The sequence below is a fragment of the Portunus trituberculatus genome, chromosome 4 (assembly GCF_017591435.1).
Source record: "Portunus trituberculatus isolate SZX2019 chromosome 4, ASM1759143v1, whole genome shotgun sequence".
In the NCBI taxonomy this organism is placed as follows: domain Eukaryota; kingdom Metazoa; phylum Arthropoda; class Malacostraca; order Decapoda; family Portunidae; genus Portunus; species Portunus trituberculatus.
The window spans coordinates 1,716,905-1,732,515 of record NC_059258.1 but is presented as its reverse complement, the minus strand read 5'-3'; the positions used below and the strand labels follow the sequence as shown (position 1 = coordinate 1,732,515).

Sequence of the window (15,611 nt, the reverse complement as noted above, 5' to 3'; positions counted from 1 at the left end):
TACCTTTTCTTACTCCTATCTACACTCAAAATAATGGAACAACTAGAAACCAATTAACAACATGTGCAAAATATTACAATAATTCATAGATATGTATAGTGAAAAAGAAAATAAATTAATACAAAGCCCATAAAACTACAGTACCTTCATGCATTTATAAAGTAACCCACACTACAATAACTTGGTGCACTTCAAAAGGATTACCAATGATACACCAGAACATGTTTATCATTATTATTATTAAAAATACACTTGGCCCCATCCCACTACACTATAGTCAAAATTTACTTAACCCCTTCAGTACCAGGACACGTTTCCACTTTTCTGTTTACTATTTGGTGATTTACAGCTTCAGAAACTTGTGTGGGGGGAATATAACAGTGAAGACTTTGGCCATTAATCTTCTGACCTCCATACAACTTTCCTAGTGTGAATAAAATGGTCTAATCACACCCAACACTCACACTTCAATATTCATTCTGGTTATTTAGTGATTTTATACAGCTTTAGAAACTCTGAGGGGAATGGAACAGTGAAGACTCTGGCCATTAATCTTCTGACCTTCAAAGACCTTTCCTAATGTCAATAAAATTATCTAATCACATCCAAAACTCACATTTCAACATTCATTCTGCTTACTATTTGATAATTTACATGTTTAGAAACTTGTCTGGGGGAATAGAATAGTGAAGACTGTGGCCATTAATCTTCTGATCTCCATAGAGCCTTCTTAATGATCCTAAAATCATCTATTATACCCAAAACTCAAGGTAAAAATGCATCCCAATACTGAAGGGCTTAACATAACATACTGCTAAAGGTTATCCACTAGTCATATCTTGCACTGTTAAGGAGAATTGCATTGTTATGGCAAAATGTTGAGTGTGCTTAAGGATACAGAACATGCAGTGTGTGTGTGTGTGTGTGTGTGTGTGTGTGTGTGTGTGTGTGTGTGTGTGTGTGTGTGTGTGTGTGTGTGTGTGTGTGTGTGTGTGTGTGTGTGTGTGTGTGTGTGCGTGTGTGTGTGTATACCACCTGATTTACATCCCCCAAAGAAGTAAGACACAGGAAAATGAGTAAAAATGAGGAAAAGATGAGAAACAGTCCAGGTATTTCAATGATATACAAACAATGAATTAAAATGAGACAAAATAGAAATGCAAAATAGCCGAGACATTCCTAGAGCATCAAAATTCCTTACAGTTTGAGTATTGGCATTTAATTCAATACTGAACACTGAGGTAAGAGAAACAGCCTTACTGCCACTAACACTTTCCCTTGAGTTGATTTCCTCTTATAACTTAATTAACTAAGGTCTATTTTATCCCTACTCAGCAAAGTCTAAGCATTAAACTAGCTAAAAATTGCTGAAAACCCTTCATTTCTATTTTCTTTGTGGTTTATCAAGATTCCATTGCTTCTTAATTGATTTTCCCTAATAACTAAACACTATGTCTTTTTTCTTCCCTCCTCAAAATATCTTAGCATCAAACTGGCTAAAAATTGCTGATTCCATTTAATATTTCTTTTCCTTGTGGTTTATTAAGTTTCCATAGCTTTTTCTTCACTGATTTTCCCTAATATATGTAGAACCACTAAGGTCTTTTTTCTCCTTCCTCAGCAATATCTTAGCATTAAACTCACTAAAAATTACTGATTTTATTTAATATCTCTTTTTCTTGTCGTTTATCAAGATTCCATTGCTTCCAGTACCTATAATTGAAGATACTCATGTTTTTAAGAGTATTTTTATGGTTCTCATGATAGATTGGCAAGCTTTCTAGTTTATAAAAGGGAAAAACTGCCTTGAAAACCAAGTTAGTTGTCTCTGTGGCCTGGGAAAATTGCCATAGTGAGAGGGAAAAGGTTGAATATGGGTGCTAGTGCTATGGTGTTGCTTGTCACAGTGAGAAAATAAAGTTACTATCAACATTCAGGATAGACCAAGATCATCTCAGCGTCGGTGGGGAATTAAGCTGTGTAGTGTATGAATGAGGTAACTCTCAGGTAACTGGACCCAAAAAATAGAGTAAATGAAGAGTCTCAACAGGATCAATGGTGAAAAATAAATAACCTTGACTATGTAAACTGTACAAAATATATATTAATCAAGTTGTACCTGTTTTTTTATTACTATAATTGAGGCAGAGTATGTACAAGTGTGTTGAGTCTAAAGGTACACTGTGATGGACTATTAGAAAAAGGTGTCTTTAGCCATTACAAAAGGGATGGAGACCTGGAGAGAAACAGAGACAGAGAGAGAGAGAGAGAGAGAGAGAGAGAGAGAGAGAGAGAGAGAGAGAGAGAGAGAGAGAGAGAGAGAGAGGATAAAACTTCACTCTCAAAAGCAAGTTCATAATTTGTATAGTTTCATTACTTAACCACTACAATTATTACCCAGAAAAGGTGAGAGAGAGACAGAGAAAGAGAGAGAGATGGAGAAGAACAAAGGTGATGGAAGCACTAAAGAAGACAAAGAGAGAGATAAATGGAGAAGATGGAGGAGCAGAAACCTAAGAAACAATCAAAACAGGAAGAAACAAAACTGATGAAGCAATGAAGAAGATAAAGAGGGAAATAATGTAGAGAAAGGAGCAGAAACCCTGGAAAAGAAGAGGAAGGAACAAAGGAAGACATGAGATAAGCTGACTAATTCCCAGACAAGAGGTAATTAGGTGACTAAATCCCAAGTGGCCTTTGTGCAACGATATCGCCATTCTCACACAAATCCTTCGAGATGGAAGCCAAGTCGTCAAAGTTGCTGATGGAGGTGGCAGAACGCATGGCTGTCAGGTTGAGCTGGATGCGGTCTGATGCCTGCAATAAAAGAGAACAGTCAGACACCACACACTGTTAACTCCTTCAATACTAGGACACATCTCTAACTCTCCCTCTCCCTCCCTCTCTCTGTCCTACACTTACCTCATTGACCCACACCCTTGCAATCTTCTCCTCATGTGTGCAGGATGGCAGGTTGGTGGAGAGGGAGCGGGAGGCCCTGGAGAGCACCACCATGCTGCTGTACAGGTCCATGGCAGCGTTGGCCAGGCGGTTCAGGAGGAATTGCTGCTCCACTATCTGCTTGCCGTGCTTCATTAAGAGACCTTCGGCACTGGCCCCAAATGCTGCCACTGCCTGAGGAGGGAAATGTAGAAAGTTGAGTTAAGGTTAAAGTGATTTTAGGTCAGTTTTAAATAGTCTAAAGGTTAAATTAGGATGGATCTATGTGGCAGTTAGTTTGAATTGAGCTAGTTTAGTTTAGGTTAGGTTAGGGTTAGGTTTGGTTTGCTTTGTTTAGTGTGATTTTAAATAGCCTTTGTGTTAAATAAGAATGAATCCATGTGGTAGTTAGTTTGAATTGAGTTAAGTTAGGTTAGGTTAGGTTAGCTTTTATTTGGTTTAGTGTGATTCTAAATAGCCTTTACATCACATAAGGTCAAGTTTAAGTAGCAGTTAGTTTGAATTAAATTAGGTTAGGCTAGGTTTCATTTAGGGTGATGTCAAATAGCCTTTATGGTTAAACAAGGGTGAATCTATGTGGCGTTTAGTTTGAATTGAGTTAGGTTAGGTTTGGTGTAAGCTGGTTCTAAATAGCCTTTACGTTGAATAAGGTCAAGTTTAAGTAGCAGTTAGTTTGAATTGAGTTAGGTTAGGATACATTTGGTTTAGTTTGGGTTTCTGTATGGTGGCTGTGTGATAAATAAAGCCTGAATTATGTACTTAGTGTCTACCGCAAAAATATCAAATCCAGTCAAGAAGTTAAGCCTCTTGGAAAGCTAAAGAGTAGATCCTGTCACATTTCACTAATCATGGGGTGAAAATTGACTGACTCCCTTCCTTACCCTTCCCAAGAGCAGGCTGGAGTCCTTCAGGTTGGGGTGGACGCCTTCAATCTTGCCAGTGTCAGTGAAGCCAATGGCCCTCTTTGCTCTTTTGGCACCCTCGTCCACAATGAGGCCCATGTTGGCAGCAGGGTTCTTCAGTGCCTGCTGCAACTCCTTCAGGTGACCGCCAGCAAACTGAAGCCCTGGAGGTGATAGTGGTGGATGAATTAGAAGCTAGAAAGGATATGGTGGATGAATATGAGAAGACAGGAAGACACTGAGATGCATAAATGAAGAGAAGACAAGACAATATGGTGGTGAATAAATTATTAGAAGACAAGAAAGATATGGCAGTAGATGAATTCTGTGAAGACAAGAAGACATGATGGGTGAATTATAAGAAGACAAGAAAGATAAAATAAATATGCATGATTACACCCTTCAGTACCAGGACACATTTTCATATTTTATTTACTATTTGGTGATTTTACGGGGCTTCAGAAATGCGCGTAGGGATTGAATTAGTGAAGACTATGGCTATTAATCTTCTGACCTCCCAAGACCCTTCTTAATGTAAATAAAATTGTTGAATCACACCTAAAACTTATTGTAAAAAAGCATTCCAGTACTGAAGGAGTTAAACTGAGGAAATAGGTGTTAATGGGGAAGGAATAGGAAGAAACTTAGATTATTAGCAATGAAAAATAACAAAGAAAATAAGAGTAATGATAGAATAAATAGAGAGAGAGAAGCAACAAGACAAAATAATAAAAAGCAATGGAAGGAGAAAGTGAGAGAAAAGAGAGAAAAACATGCGTAACAACAGAATAACAAAAAAAAGAGAAAGAGGAAGAGGAAGAAGAAGATGAAGGAGAGGGAGGGGAGAGATCCTTACCAGTGAGAGCAACAAAGAGGCGAAGGATGTCATTGGTTCCTTCAAAGATGCGGAAGATTCTCAGATCCCTCATGACTCTCTCCAGCCCAGTGTCCTTCATGAAGCCCATCCCTCCCATCACCTGGATCGCCTCGTCGGTCACTGTCCACGCCGCCTCAGATGCAAAGCACTGACGGAACAAACACAGGCACTCAATTCTTTCATTCACACTCAATTTTCTCACTCATACTCAATTTTCTCACTCTGTTCTCTCACTCGATTCTGTCAGTCAATTCTCTACTCACTCAATTCTCTCACTCACACTCAATTCTCTTACTAACACTCAATTCTCAACTTTTACCACAAAGATATAAGAATGGCATACATTTGTTCACATATATATACACACACACAAAAGGTCAATGTCTGAGAAACATTAAAAAGTTTAGTATTCCACATAGAATGGTGGACATCTGAAATGGCTTGAGTGATGATATTGTAGCAGCAGAAAATGTGCATAAATTTAAGGAAAAGCTGGATAAAAGTAGATATGGAGACAAGTCACTATGAGCCCCAATCCAACCCTGTAATGTACAACTAGGTAAATACAAGTAGGTAAGTAAATACACACACACACAGACCTTGCTAATGGCTGCCTCCAAATGGTAGTCCTTAGAGCCGGCATCCATGTTGGAGGAGATCATGTAAGCCATTGACTCAGTGACGTAGTGTAACATTGCCATGCGTGCCAGCTTCTCCTGTAGTAGTGAAGGAAGACACAGTTAACAGAAGAAAACAATAACATCTCTTCTACCCTTAATTATCAACAATGGCAAAGGAATTTTATGTTCTCCACTACCTGTTTACTCTAAGAAAGTTTAGTTTTTCTTCTTTTTTTAATGTAAGAGGGTAAAACTGGCCAAGAGCTGCAAAAACAATTGAACAAAAAGGCCCACTTAGTTGCCAGTCCCTTTGCAGGTTTGAGAGAACAAATAAAGTGATTAACAATTAATGAAATGCCAAACACCTGTCAATGAGTTAAATTAATTTAAGTCATAGGTAGGTGGAAGTTGGAAATACAGAAGCAGTTTAAAAAGTTGGAAATACAAAAGCAGAGGAAAAATTAGGAAATAGAGCAGTTTAAAAAGTTGGAAATAGAGAAGCAGTGGAAATGGCTCACCTGAATAGTGCCATAGGAGTCAATGCGACGGCCAAACTGTGTGCGGGCGGTGGCAAAGTCGACGGCTTTCTTAATAGAGTAACGCATGGTGCCGGAGAGAGCTGCTGCCATGCCAAACCTGCCGTTGTTCAGAATCTCCATGGCAACCTGATGAAAATTAATTGTTTGAGGTTAGGTTAGATTAGGTTAGGTTAGATGCTTAAAAAAATCTTCACTATGATTTGGAAAAAAGTTAGGTTAAGATAAGGTAAGATAAGGTTGGGTTAAGGTCTTAAAAATCTTCAGTGTAACTTGGAGGAAAGGTTAAAAATAGATACTCTCTAACTTCAAATTTACACAAACATCTTAAGAGTAAAAATAAATTAATAGAATGAGAAAATAATGACCACACAAATAAATAAAAACAGTAAATACAAACAAACAAACCAGTAAACCAGCAAACAAGTAGCAAACACCTGCTGACCTTGAATCCATTGCCAACACCACCAAGGACATTCTCGGCAGGGATCTTGGTGTCCTCAAAGTAAACCTCGGCAGTATTGGAAGCCTTGATGCCCATTTTCTTCTCTGGAGGACCATGGGACACTCCTCCAAATGAACGCTCCACAATGAATGCCGTCACCTTGTCCCTGGTGGTTCCTGGAGGGTCAAAGGTCAGAGGTCATTTAGGGATATATTCTAGGTCAATCAACACTTTATTCTCTCATCATGATTATTCTCAAAGGCTACAGAGGGCAGTTTCCTGAAGGTCCTGGAGAGTCAAAGGTCAGAGGTCATTTATTCTAGGTCTTCAACACTTTACTCTCTCATCACAGCTATTCTCAAAGGCTTCCAGAGTGGTGAATACTTGTCAATTTATCACTAGGATCATAAAAACACCTTTGAATACACCAATAATTTGTATGGGAGACTGTTGAAAGTGTAGTTGACATGAGGTACCACCACGTTTACGAATATAGGCCATAGATATACCAAATTGAAGTGTCAGAAGGTAGAAAAATTGAATTATGATACATTAACTAGTAATCAGAATGGGTAGACAAAAGAAATATAAGCAATTAAACATGAGAGGTTGCAATAGAAGTTATGAGTGCCTTGATTCTCTTGTTTTTTCTCTTATCTTTGTGAAATTTGTCTTTCCTTCCTCTTCTTTATTGATATCAACTTATTTCTGTGCTTATATGAAAATTTTCTCTGTCAAGATGAAGACAAGACAACAAGCAGCTTCACACCTGTCTTGGGGTCGGTGACTGGAGTCTGGGCGAACACTGTGAACACTTCCGCCAAACCACCATTGCTGATCCAGATCTTTGAGCCATTGAGGACGTAGTGTGAGCCGCCTCCGAGGGCACGGCACGGCTGCGGATTGAGCCGGCATCTGATCCACTGCTGGGTTCTGTGAGGGCAAAGGCGGCGAAATCCTCCCCTGACGCCACCCTGGGGAGGTACTTTTCCTTCTGCTCAGGGTTCCCGGCGATGAGAATACCCTGTGGGGGAGGAAAAGAAGCTGTGAGGGTATACCAGAGGGGGATGAAGGGAAGCTGTGAGGATATACCAGAGGAACGACAAGGGGAAGATGTGACGGTATACCAGAGTGGGGACAAAGAAGCTGTGAGGGTATATTAGAGGGAGAACAAAGGGAAGCTGTGAGAGTATACCAGACGGAGGAATAGAAAGCAGTAATGGAGTGTGTGATGGAGGACATGAATTTGGGAATAGAACACACGGAACAAGATCGTCAGTTGTGGAAATCAATCATTGCCCATTCAACCCCACACTAAATGGGAAAATGCAGATGTTAAAGGAAAATAAAGATGACAACGATGATGATGAGGAGGATAAGGAGCTACACTGCAAGATCTAAAGGTATACAAATGCAATATTCTGTGTGGGCAGGAAGAGGAGCTGTGAAGGATCTGAAAACTGAGGGAAGAGGAGTCACACTGAAGGATCTGCCATGCTGGGATGAGATAAACAAACAGTGATAAGAGACAAGAATGATCATAACTGTATTTCACTGCCTAGAATATGACAAACAGTTATGATTAGACAGTGACCACATATCTCATTGCCTTTTTTTTTGTGATTCTTGCTAAAATATGATAAACAAACAATGATAAGAGACAAGAATGATCATAGCTTTATTTCACTGCTTTGCTAGAGTGAGATAAACAGACAGTGATCATAACAGGCTGTAAGCCATACTTTATCTCATTAACTTGCTAGAATACGATAAACAAAATAAGATACAAGATTGATCATAACTTCAACTCACAGCCTAGAATGAGAGAGATATAGAGATGATACGAGACAACAACCATAACCAAAAAAATAAATATATAAACAAATAACAAAAATAAATCAAAATGGAAAAAAAATCTCACTGCCTTGCCAAAATAAGACAGATATTAGTGGGCTGTATGTACCTTGAAGCCAATGGACTGATGGGCGCCGAGGGTGATGCCGACGCCAAGGTCATGAGAGCCCACAATCTCCACCAGGCGGGCGTACTGTGTGTTGTTCAGCCCCACACCACCAAGCTCTGCCGGGACCTGTTGAAAAATAGGACTGGTTAGGTGAGGGTTGTTTATCTCATCTCTCTCTCTCTCTCTTCTTCCATTCCTCCCTTGTCTTTATTCTTTCATCTTTCTCTTCTTTTTCTTCTCTCCTTCCCTCCTTTACATTCATCTTTCATCTCCTTCACTTCTTCCTTCTTCTTTTTGTTTTCTTTTATATTTAAACTTTTACTCACTCACTCACTCACTCACTCACTCACTCACTCTCTCTCTCTCTCTCTCTCTCTGCAAGCTATTTCAAAAGTTTGTTGAGGGAGAGAGAGGAAGAAGAAATGTTAATATAAGGAAAGAAAAAAAAAGTTAATATCAATAAAGAAAAGAAAGGAGGAGGAGGAGGAGGAGGAGGAGGAGGAGGAGGAGGAGGAGGAGGAGGAGGAGGAGGAGGAGGAGGAGGAGGAGGAGGAGGAGGAGGAGGAGGAGGAGGAGGAGATGGATATGGAGGTGAAGGAGGAAGAGAAGAAGTGAAGTGCCATTTACATAAAACTCACCTGTAGACCAAAGGCACCCATCTCCCTCAGGCCCTGCAGTGTGTCATCATCCACTCTTTCCATCGAATCGTTCTTTGAGGCGTCGTTACATTCCTGCAAGACGAGGCAGTAGTGGATGTATTAGAGTAGAGTTAGAGTAGAGTGTGTGTGTGTGTGTGTGTGTGTGTGTGTGTGTGTGTGTGTGTGTGTGTGTGTGTGTGTGTGTGTGTTTCAGTTTAACTAATGAAAAAACAAACACTCATACTAAAACAATAATAAAGCTTAAATTCTTGCACATTATTCCTCTTATCGTATTTATAGTTAAAGTACAATTCCCAAAATAACACCAGCTTTTCTTACATTCTCACATCCCTATTAAATAACCAATACATCACCAATAACACCCAATCACAAAATCACAACCAACATACATTATTCAAGCCATACCACGAGTCAACAATGCAGCTCACACCATCTTCCTTCTAACCTAACCTTGACTTTCTCCCTCTCCTCTTCCTCATTCCCCTGACCTCCCTCATTGTCTCTCTACAGGCTCGGCTAAACATAACACACTCTGCCTATTAATTTTCTCATCAGTTAGTCTACATTTGTGAAAGTGGTACAGAGAGAAAATTTTCTGTATATGGTATTAGATTTGAAAGGCTCTGTTACCTCTTCAAATACTGGGCCACATTTTTACCTTTAGATCTATGTACAGTTAGACCATTTTACTGACATTTAAGAAGGGTCTATGAAGGTCAAATTAATGGCCACAGCTTTCACTATTTTAATCCCCCACATGAGTTTCTGAAGCTGTGTAAAATCACCAAATATTAAGCAGAATGATTATGGAAATGTGTCCTGGTACTGAAGGGGTTAAGTTCCTCATCATTTAGTCTATATTTGTAAAGGAAAGTGTGACAGAAAAATAACATTCTGTATATGGTATTAGATGATTAGAAAGGCTCCATTTTTAAGACTTGCTGGGAGGACTGTGTTGCCAGGCTGTGTCAGATGGCAGGCTGTAGCTTTCTCTCTCTCACTTTCACTTTATCTGATCTCTCTCTCTCTCTCTCTCTCTCTCTCTCTCTCTCTCTCTCTAACCTTGACCTATCTTCTACTATCTTTTTTCTTGCTCTCTTTTCCTTGCATACAAATATACACAGAACCAGTCCTGTCTGTCTGTCTGTCTGTCTGTCTGTCTATCTGTCTCTTTCTACTAGTATACTCACTCACACACAGGTATATTCCTTTCTCCTCTACACAAACAATTAAACAAACTCACTCACTCTTTCTCTCTCCTTTCTTATGCTTTCACACATTCTCTCTCTCTCTCTCTCTCTCTCTCTACCCAAAAGTCACGTGTGCTCTCTTTTTCCTTTCTCTATTTCACACACACAAGCACACATTTTTTTTTCCTTCCACTTCTCTCTCTCTCTCTCTCTCACCTGGAAGAACTTCTCGGTAGGGTCCACCAGCATCTCCAGGGTCTCCATCTGCTCCTCTGTCATCACGTTGGGGTAAGGAATCACCTGCTCCGTCATGGTGGCCCCTCGGAACATGTTCATCACAAAGGACTTGCTGGGTTTTACTGTCTTGTTCATCGTGCGTTCCTTCCTCTTCGAACTCGCCGCTGCTGCAGGCTGGGCTGAGGTGGACTGCAACCTGGTAAGTGTGAAGTGTTTAATGCTTGGTTATTTATTTATTTATTCATTTTCTTTTTTTAATGTAAGAGGGAAATCTGCTGCAGGCTGGTGTGAGATGGTTCCTGATTTGTTGCTTCTCTTTTTTCTTTAATATGTATGAGGGAAATCTAGCGAAGGTCAACGCAAATGATTAGTAAAAAAGGAGGAGGTACTGGTCCATAATCCCATCAGTACTGGGACGCTTTTTTTTTACCAAGAGTTTTTGGTGTGATTAGATTATTTTTTTCACATTATGAATTGTCTATGGAGGTCAAAAGATTAATGGCCACAGTCTTCACTATTTTAATCCCCACATAAGTTTCTGAAGCTGTTTAAAATCACCAAATAGAAAGCAGAATGAATATGGAAATGTCGTGATACTGAAGGGAGTTAAATGAGCTGAATAAATGATAAATAGCCAAAAGAAGACTCCAGGATGATAATAGGAGTCATTATTAATATTACATAGGAAAGTGGAGACCCAGTAGCCAGGATAAAACCAGAAATAATGGGTTCTAACTTGAAAATTCAGATTTAGGAAAGAAATACGAAGGAAGTGATTCTTTAAGAGTGGTTAATGAATGGAACTCAATAATCATATTAATGGTGAGTCAATTGGGAACTTTAACTCCTTCAATACCGAGATGCACTTTTACCTTGATTTCTGTGTATGATTAGACATTATCGTTTGCATTAGGGAGGATCTATGGAAGTCAGACGATTGATGGCCAGTCTTCACTATTCTAATCCCAACATATGTTTCTGGAGCTGTATAAAATCACCAAATAGTAACCACAATGAATATGACCCCTCCCAAGGTAAACATCTAGAACAAATATACCTTGAAGGCTTAAATAACTTATTATCATTATTTCCTTGGACTAGAAAGAAAGAAAATGAGAAAGAAAAAGATAGGATACTGAAATGAGGTTTAAGTAGGTTGATGAGATAAAAAGAAAAAAAAAGAAAGAAAAAAGAAAAGATAGAATACTGAAATAAGGTTTAGCAAAGTTGGTGAGACAAAAAAAAGAAAAGGAAAAGAAAAGATAGGATACTGTAATGAGGTTTAAGTAAGTTGGTGAGATAAAAAGGAAAAAAAAGGGAAAAGAAAAAAAAAAAAGATAGGATACTAATATCAGAGTAATCAGGTCTAGGTAAGGTGATGAGATAAGGTAATGGTGAGGCAATCCAGGGTGGGGTGGATAAGGATAAGAAGCAAGGTAATCATGCTCATGTAACAAAGGACAGAGGTTTTGAAAGGTGGATGTTACATAGTCGACTGTTATGTACTCATCTTTACATAGGAGGAGCATCAGACTAAGGCAACTAAATTTGATAATAAAAAACACTGAGGTGCCTGTCCCCAAAGAAGGATCAGAAACCAGAAGCCACTGCCAAAAACACGAGGACAAGTGTCTCTAAATGTGTCATAATCTAAAAAAATTGAGCATATCATAGCACAGATCTTAATGCTGTATCTCTAATTAACCTCTTCAATACTGGGACACATTTTTACCTTGTGTTTTGTGTATGATTAGACCATTTTATTGACATTAGTAAAGATCTATGGAGGTCAGAAGATTAATGGCCACAGTCTTCCCTACTTCAATATCCCACATAAGTTTCTGAAGCTGTGCAAAATCACCAAACTGTAACCAGAATGAATATGGAAATGTATTATGGTACTGAAGAGGTTAAAGATACATGAAGACTAGAGGTTACATAACACTCAATTCCTTATGCAAAACACTATGTTCCAGATTATGCAGTCATGTGGGTGGTTGAGGATGATGCAGTGTGGAGTGATAAGACAAGGCTGCCTGGTCAAGGGTGAGAGATAAGGGGGAATAACAAGCCAGAAATGAGCTCAAAGGTTAACACGTGTCATTCTACCAGGAAATTACTGTTTGTACACTGTCGAGAGGTGTGAGAGGTGTGTGACTTTGAATGAAATGAAGAGAGGTGATGAAGTGAGTAATGTGTTGTGACTTTGAATGAAATGAAGAGAGGTGATGAAGTGAGTAATGTGTTGATTCATTAAGAAACTAGATGAATAAAGATACACAGACAGTAAACAATGAGTCTAGCCAAGTTCTTTAAATCATAAGTACGCACGCACGCACACATTAACCCCTTCAGTACCAGGATGCATTTTCATATTCATTCTGGTTATTATTTGGAGATTTTATACAACTTCAGAAACTCGTGTGGGAAATGAGATAGTGAAGACTCTGGCCATTACTCTTCAAACCTCTATAAACCCTTCCTAACCATCTAATCACACCTAAAGCTCAAGGTATAAATACATCTCAGTACTGAAAGAGTAAAGACATACAGAGAAGCAAAAGCATTGTTTTTGGGTCACATAAGGTAGGATAATTTGGCAGAGTGAGGGGCAGGGTAAGGAATGCCAGGGTGAGGCAAGGGGGCATCACAAGAGTGCCACACGTGAGCTACAGCCCTGCCAAGGTTCCTCATACCCCCTGGCACCATTCCAAGGGACGGATGCCAAGGATTATACCTGGGATCAAAATGTATGGCTTTTTATATTGTTGCTGTTGTTAAATCAATACTAAGCTGCCAATACAATGTTACTTGACCCCTTCAGTACTGGGATTGTTTTTTAGGTACAATTTTGTGAATTATTTAACCCCTTCACTACTGGGATGCTTTTTACCTTGAGTTTTAGGTGTGATTAGATGATTTTATTTACATTAGGAAGGGTCTATGGAGGTCAGAAGATGAATGGCCAGTCTTCTCTATTTTAATCCCTACATAACTTTTTGAAGCTGTATAAAATCACCAAATAGTAAGCAGAATGAATATTGAAATGAGTGTTCTGGGTATGATTCAATTATTTTATTTACATTAAGAAGGCTCTATAGAGGTAAGATTATGAGCCACTCTTCACTATTTTACTCCCCAAACAAGTTTCTGAAGCTGTAAATCACCAAATAGTAAGCAGAATGAATATGAAAATGCATTATGTTACTGAAGGGGTTAAAGGAAGCAAGAAACCTGATGATAATACTGATGGAACAAACTTACATAAATATTTTTCCTATACTGAGGATTAAAATAAAAATAAAGTCAGATTTAGAAGACTGAATCAAGTAGTCTCTCTTTCACAAAGGAAAAATGCTATACAAGATGAAGGAATGCAGACAAAACGCGTAAATTGACGGATCAAGGTAATTGGAGATGAAAAAGACGGTGCATTGCGAGATGGTTCAATTTGCAATGGTACGGTATCAGGTACAGTTACATAAGCAACATCAATGACGCAAATTTCCTTTATAACACAAAAACCAGATAATCTAACCGAACTCTAAGATTTAATTGAGTGTTTACATCGTACTTTTATTCTTAGTTTGAAAGAAATAAAAATTCAAGTTACATAAGGGCAAAATCGTGACAAACAATGCGTGACTCTTGCAAATTAGTCTAAAATTAGGTCACGTCAATTACTACTCTACTAACTAACTTCACACATCCATTCCATTTATAAAACCATTCCTATAAGTCCTACAAGTGCATGCGGAACTAAATAACCCCAAGCCAGTGTACCGCCAGGCATCCTTGACTCATATAGGACTCAAGGATAACAATCAGCTGATCCCAACACCGCCACAGCCTAAGCAAAATCCTTTTATTTCAGTATTTAGTGTTTTAAAAGTACATTGCCGCGTACCTGGTGAGTGCTGGTGCATATTCCTTCACCAGTCCTGACTTGGGAAGGGAGAAGAGGAGTTTGGTGGAGCGCATCATATTGGTGGCCTTTCCCTCTTAGGTGACTGACACGTACTGAAGAAAATTGAAAGCGGTCTGCTGCTCTGCCTCTCCCGGTGAATTTGGCATCTTTTCACTCACTCCCGGTCTATATGGCAATTGCTGGCAACTCCCTAGTGCGTAGATTTTACGTAAAGGTGTTTATATATAGTCTTCTAGGTGTTATTTGTCTTGTTTCCATCATATCACACGTGCAAGGGTCCTAATTCAAGTCAGGTGAACCACATGACAACTTAGCCACGTGATATTCTATTTTCAGACAAATAGACAATTAACCCGAGTTCCAGAGTATTTTTTTTTTCTCTTGATAATGCATAAACTAGTCAACATAGCACTAGAATTACAGAAACATCCTTAAAATTCATATCACTTCAACTACAGCCATTTGAATTGCTTCAGAATATGCGCCTAAGGTCAATATATGTAGCATCAGCCGGGTACTCATTATACTTTTCTACGATGCCGGACAGTCACCCTGAGACAGCGATATTCATCTCTTACACATATACATCCGGCACTGTCGCTCGTCAAACTAAGAATTTAACATTATTGCATTTATCCATCATTTTATTCATAGAACGCAGAAACACGCGTCCTATAACCGATTCACTCACGCAGTTTCCCTAGCAGGTAGTTTATCAGTATACAATCTTTAAACTACTCTTGATAAGTAAGGGCATCTTTCACGTAAGCCTAACGGGGACACGAGATAAAGAACGCCCCAGGCACGAAATGAGATCCGCCAGTCAAGCTGCCTTCCTCTCTTCTCTACGCCCGCTCTCTCTCTCTCTCTGTTAATTAAACCCTTCAGTACCATGCCGCGTTTTCCGTTTATTATTTGATGATTTTACACAGCTTCACAAATTCATAATGAGAATTAAAATAGTGAAGACTGTGGCCATTACTCTTCTGACCTCCATAGACCCTTCCTGATGTCAATAAAATCGTCTAATCACACCCAAAACTTATGGTAAAAACGCGTACCAGTAATGAAGGGATTAATGGCCAAGAAAAGAAATGCTCTCTTACCTGTAGCAAGAGGCAGTTTGACCAGTTTCCAAGCCATTCTCAGCAAGTGACCAATGGTATCTGATATTCTGATTGCAAGTCTTCAGGACCCAGACGAGTGAAGGAAACACTCTCCTCCAACTTGTCTCATCCATGTGTTGAAATCTTACATGCTAATTTAATGAAAGCTGGAAAAATAGCATAGTTT

At 39.1% G+C, this 15,611-nt stretch overlaps 2 protein-coding genes across 2 annotated transcripts in view; both read right to left on the bottom strand.

Moving 5' to 3' along the window:
- Positions 1-219: 219 nt before the first annotated feature.
- On the bottom strand, positions 220-14,453 carry LOC123513027 (very long-chain specific acyl-CoA dehydrogenase, mitochondrial-like). The gene is given in 13 exon segments (XM_045269840.1): positions 220-2,817; positions 2,923-3,135; positions 3,843-4,027; positions 4,720-4,888; positions 5,340-5,456; positions 5,879-6,025; positions 6,342-6,517; positions 7,111-7,218; positions 7,221-7,365; positions 8,305-8,430; positions 8,943-9,035; positions 10,370-10,586; positions 14,298-14,453. Coding segments are annotated over 13 exon segments (1,911 nt in total). The 5' UTR covers positions 14,375-14,453; the 3' UTR covers positions 220-2,679.
- LOC123513018 (nuclear pore complex protein Nup133-like) overlaps positions 220-15,611 on the bottom strand; it is a 35,735-nt gene continuing 20,343 nt past the window's right edge. The window contains 1 exon segment of the mRNA XM_045269830.1: positions 220-2,326. The gene's annotated coding sequence lies outside the window, so the exon portion shown is untranslated.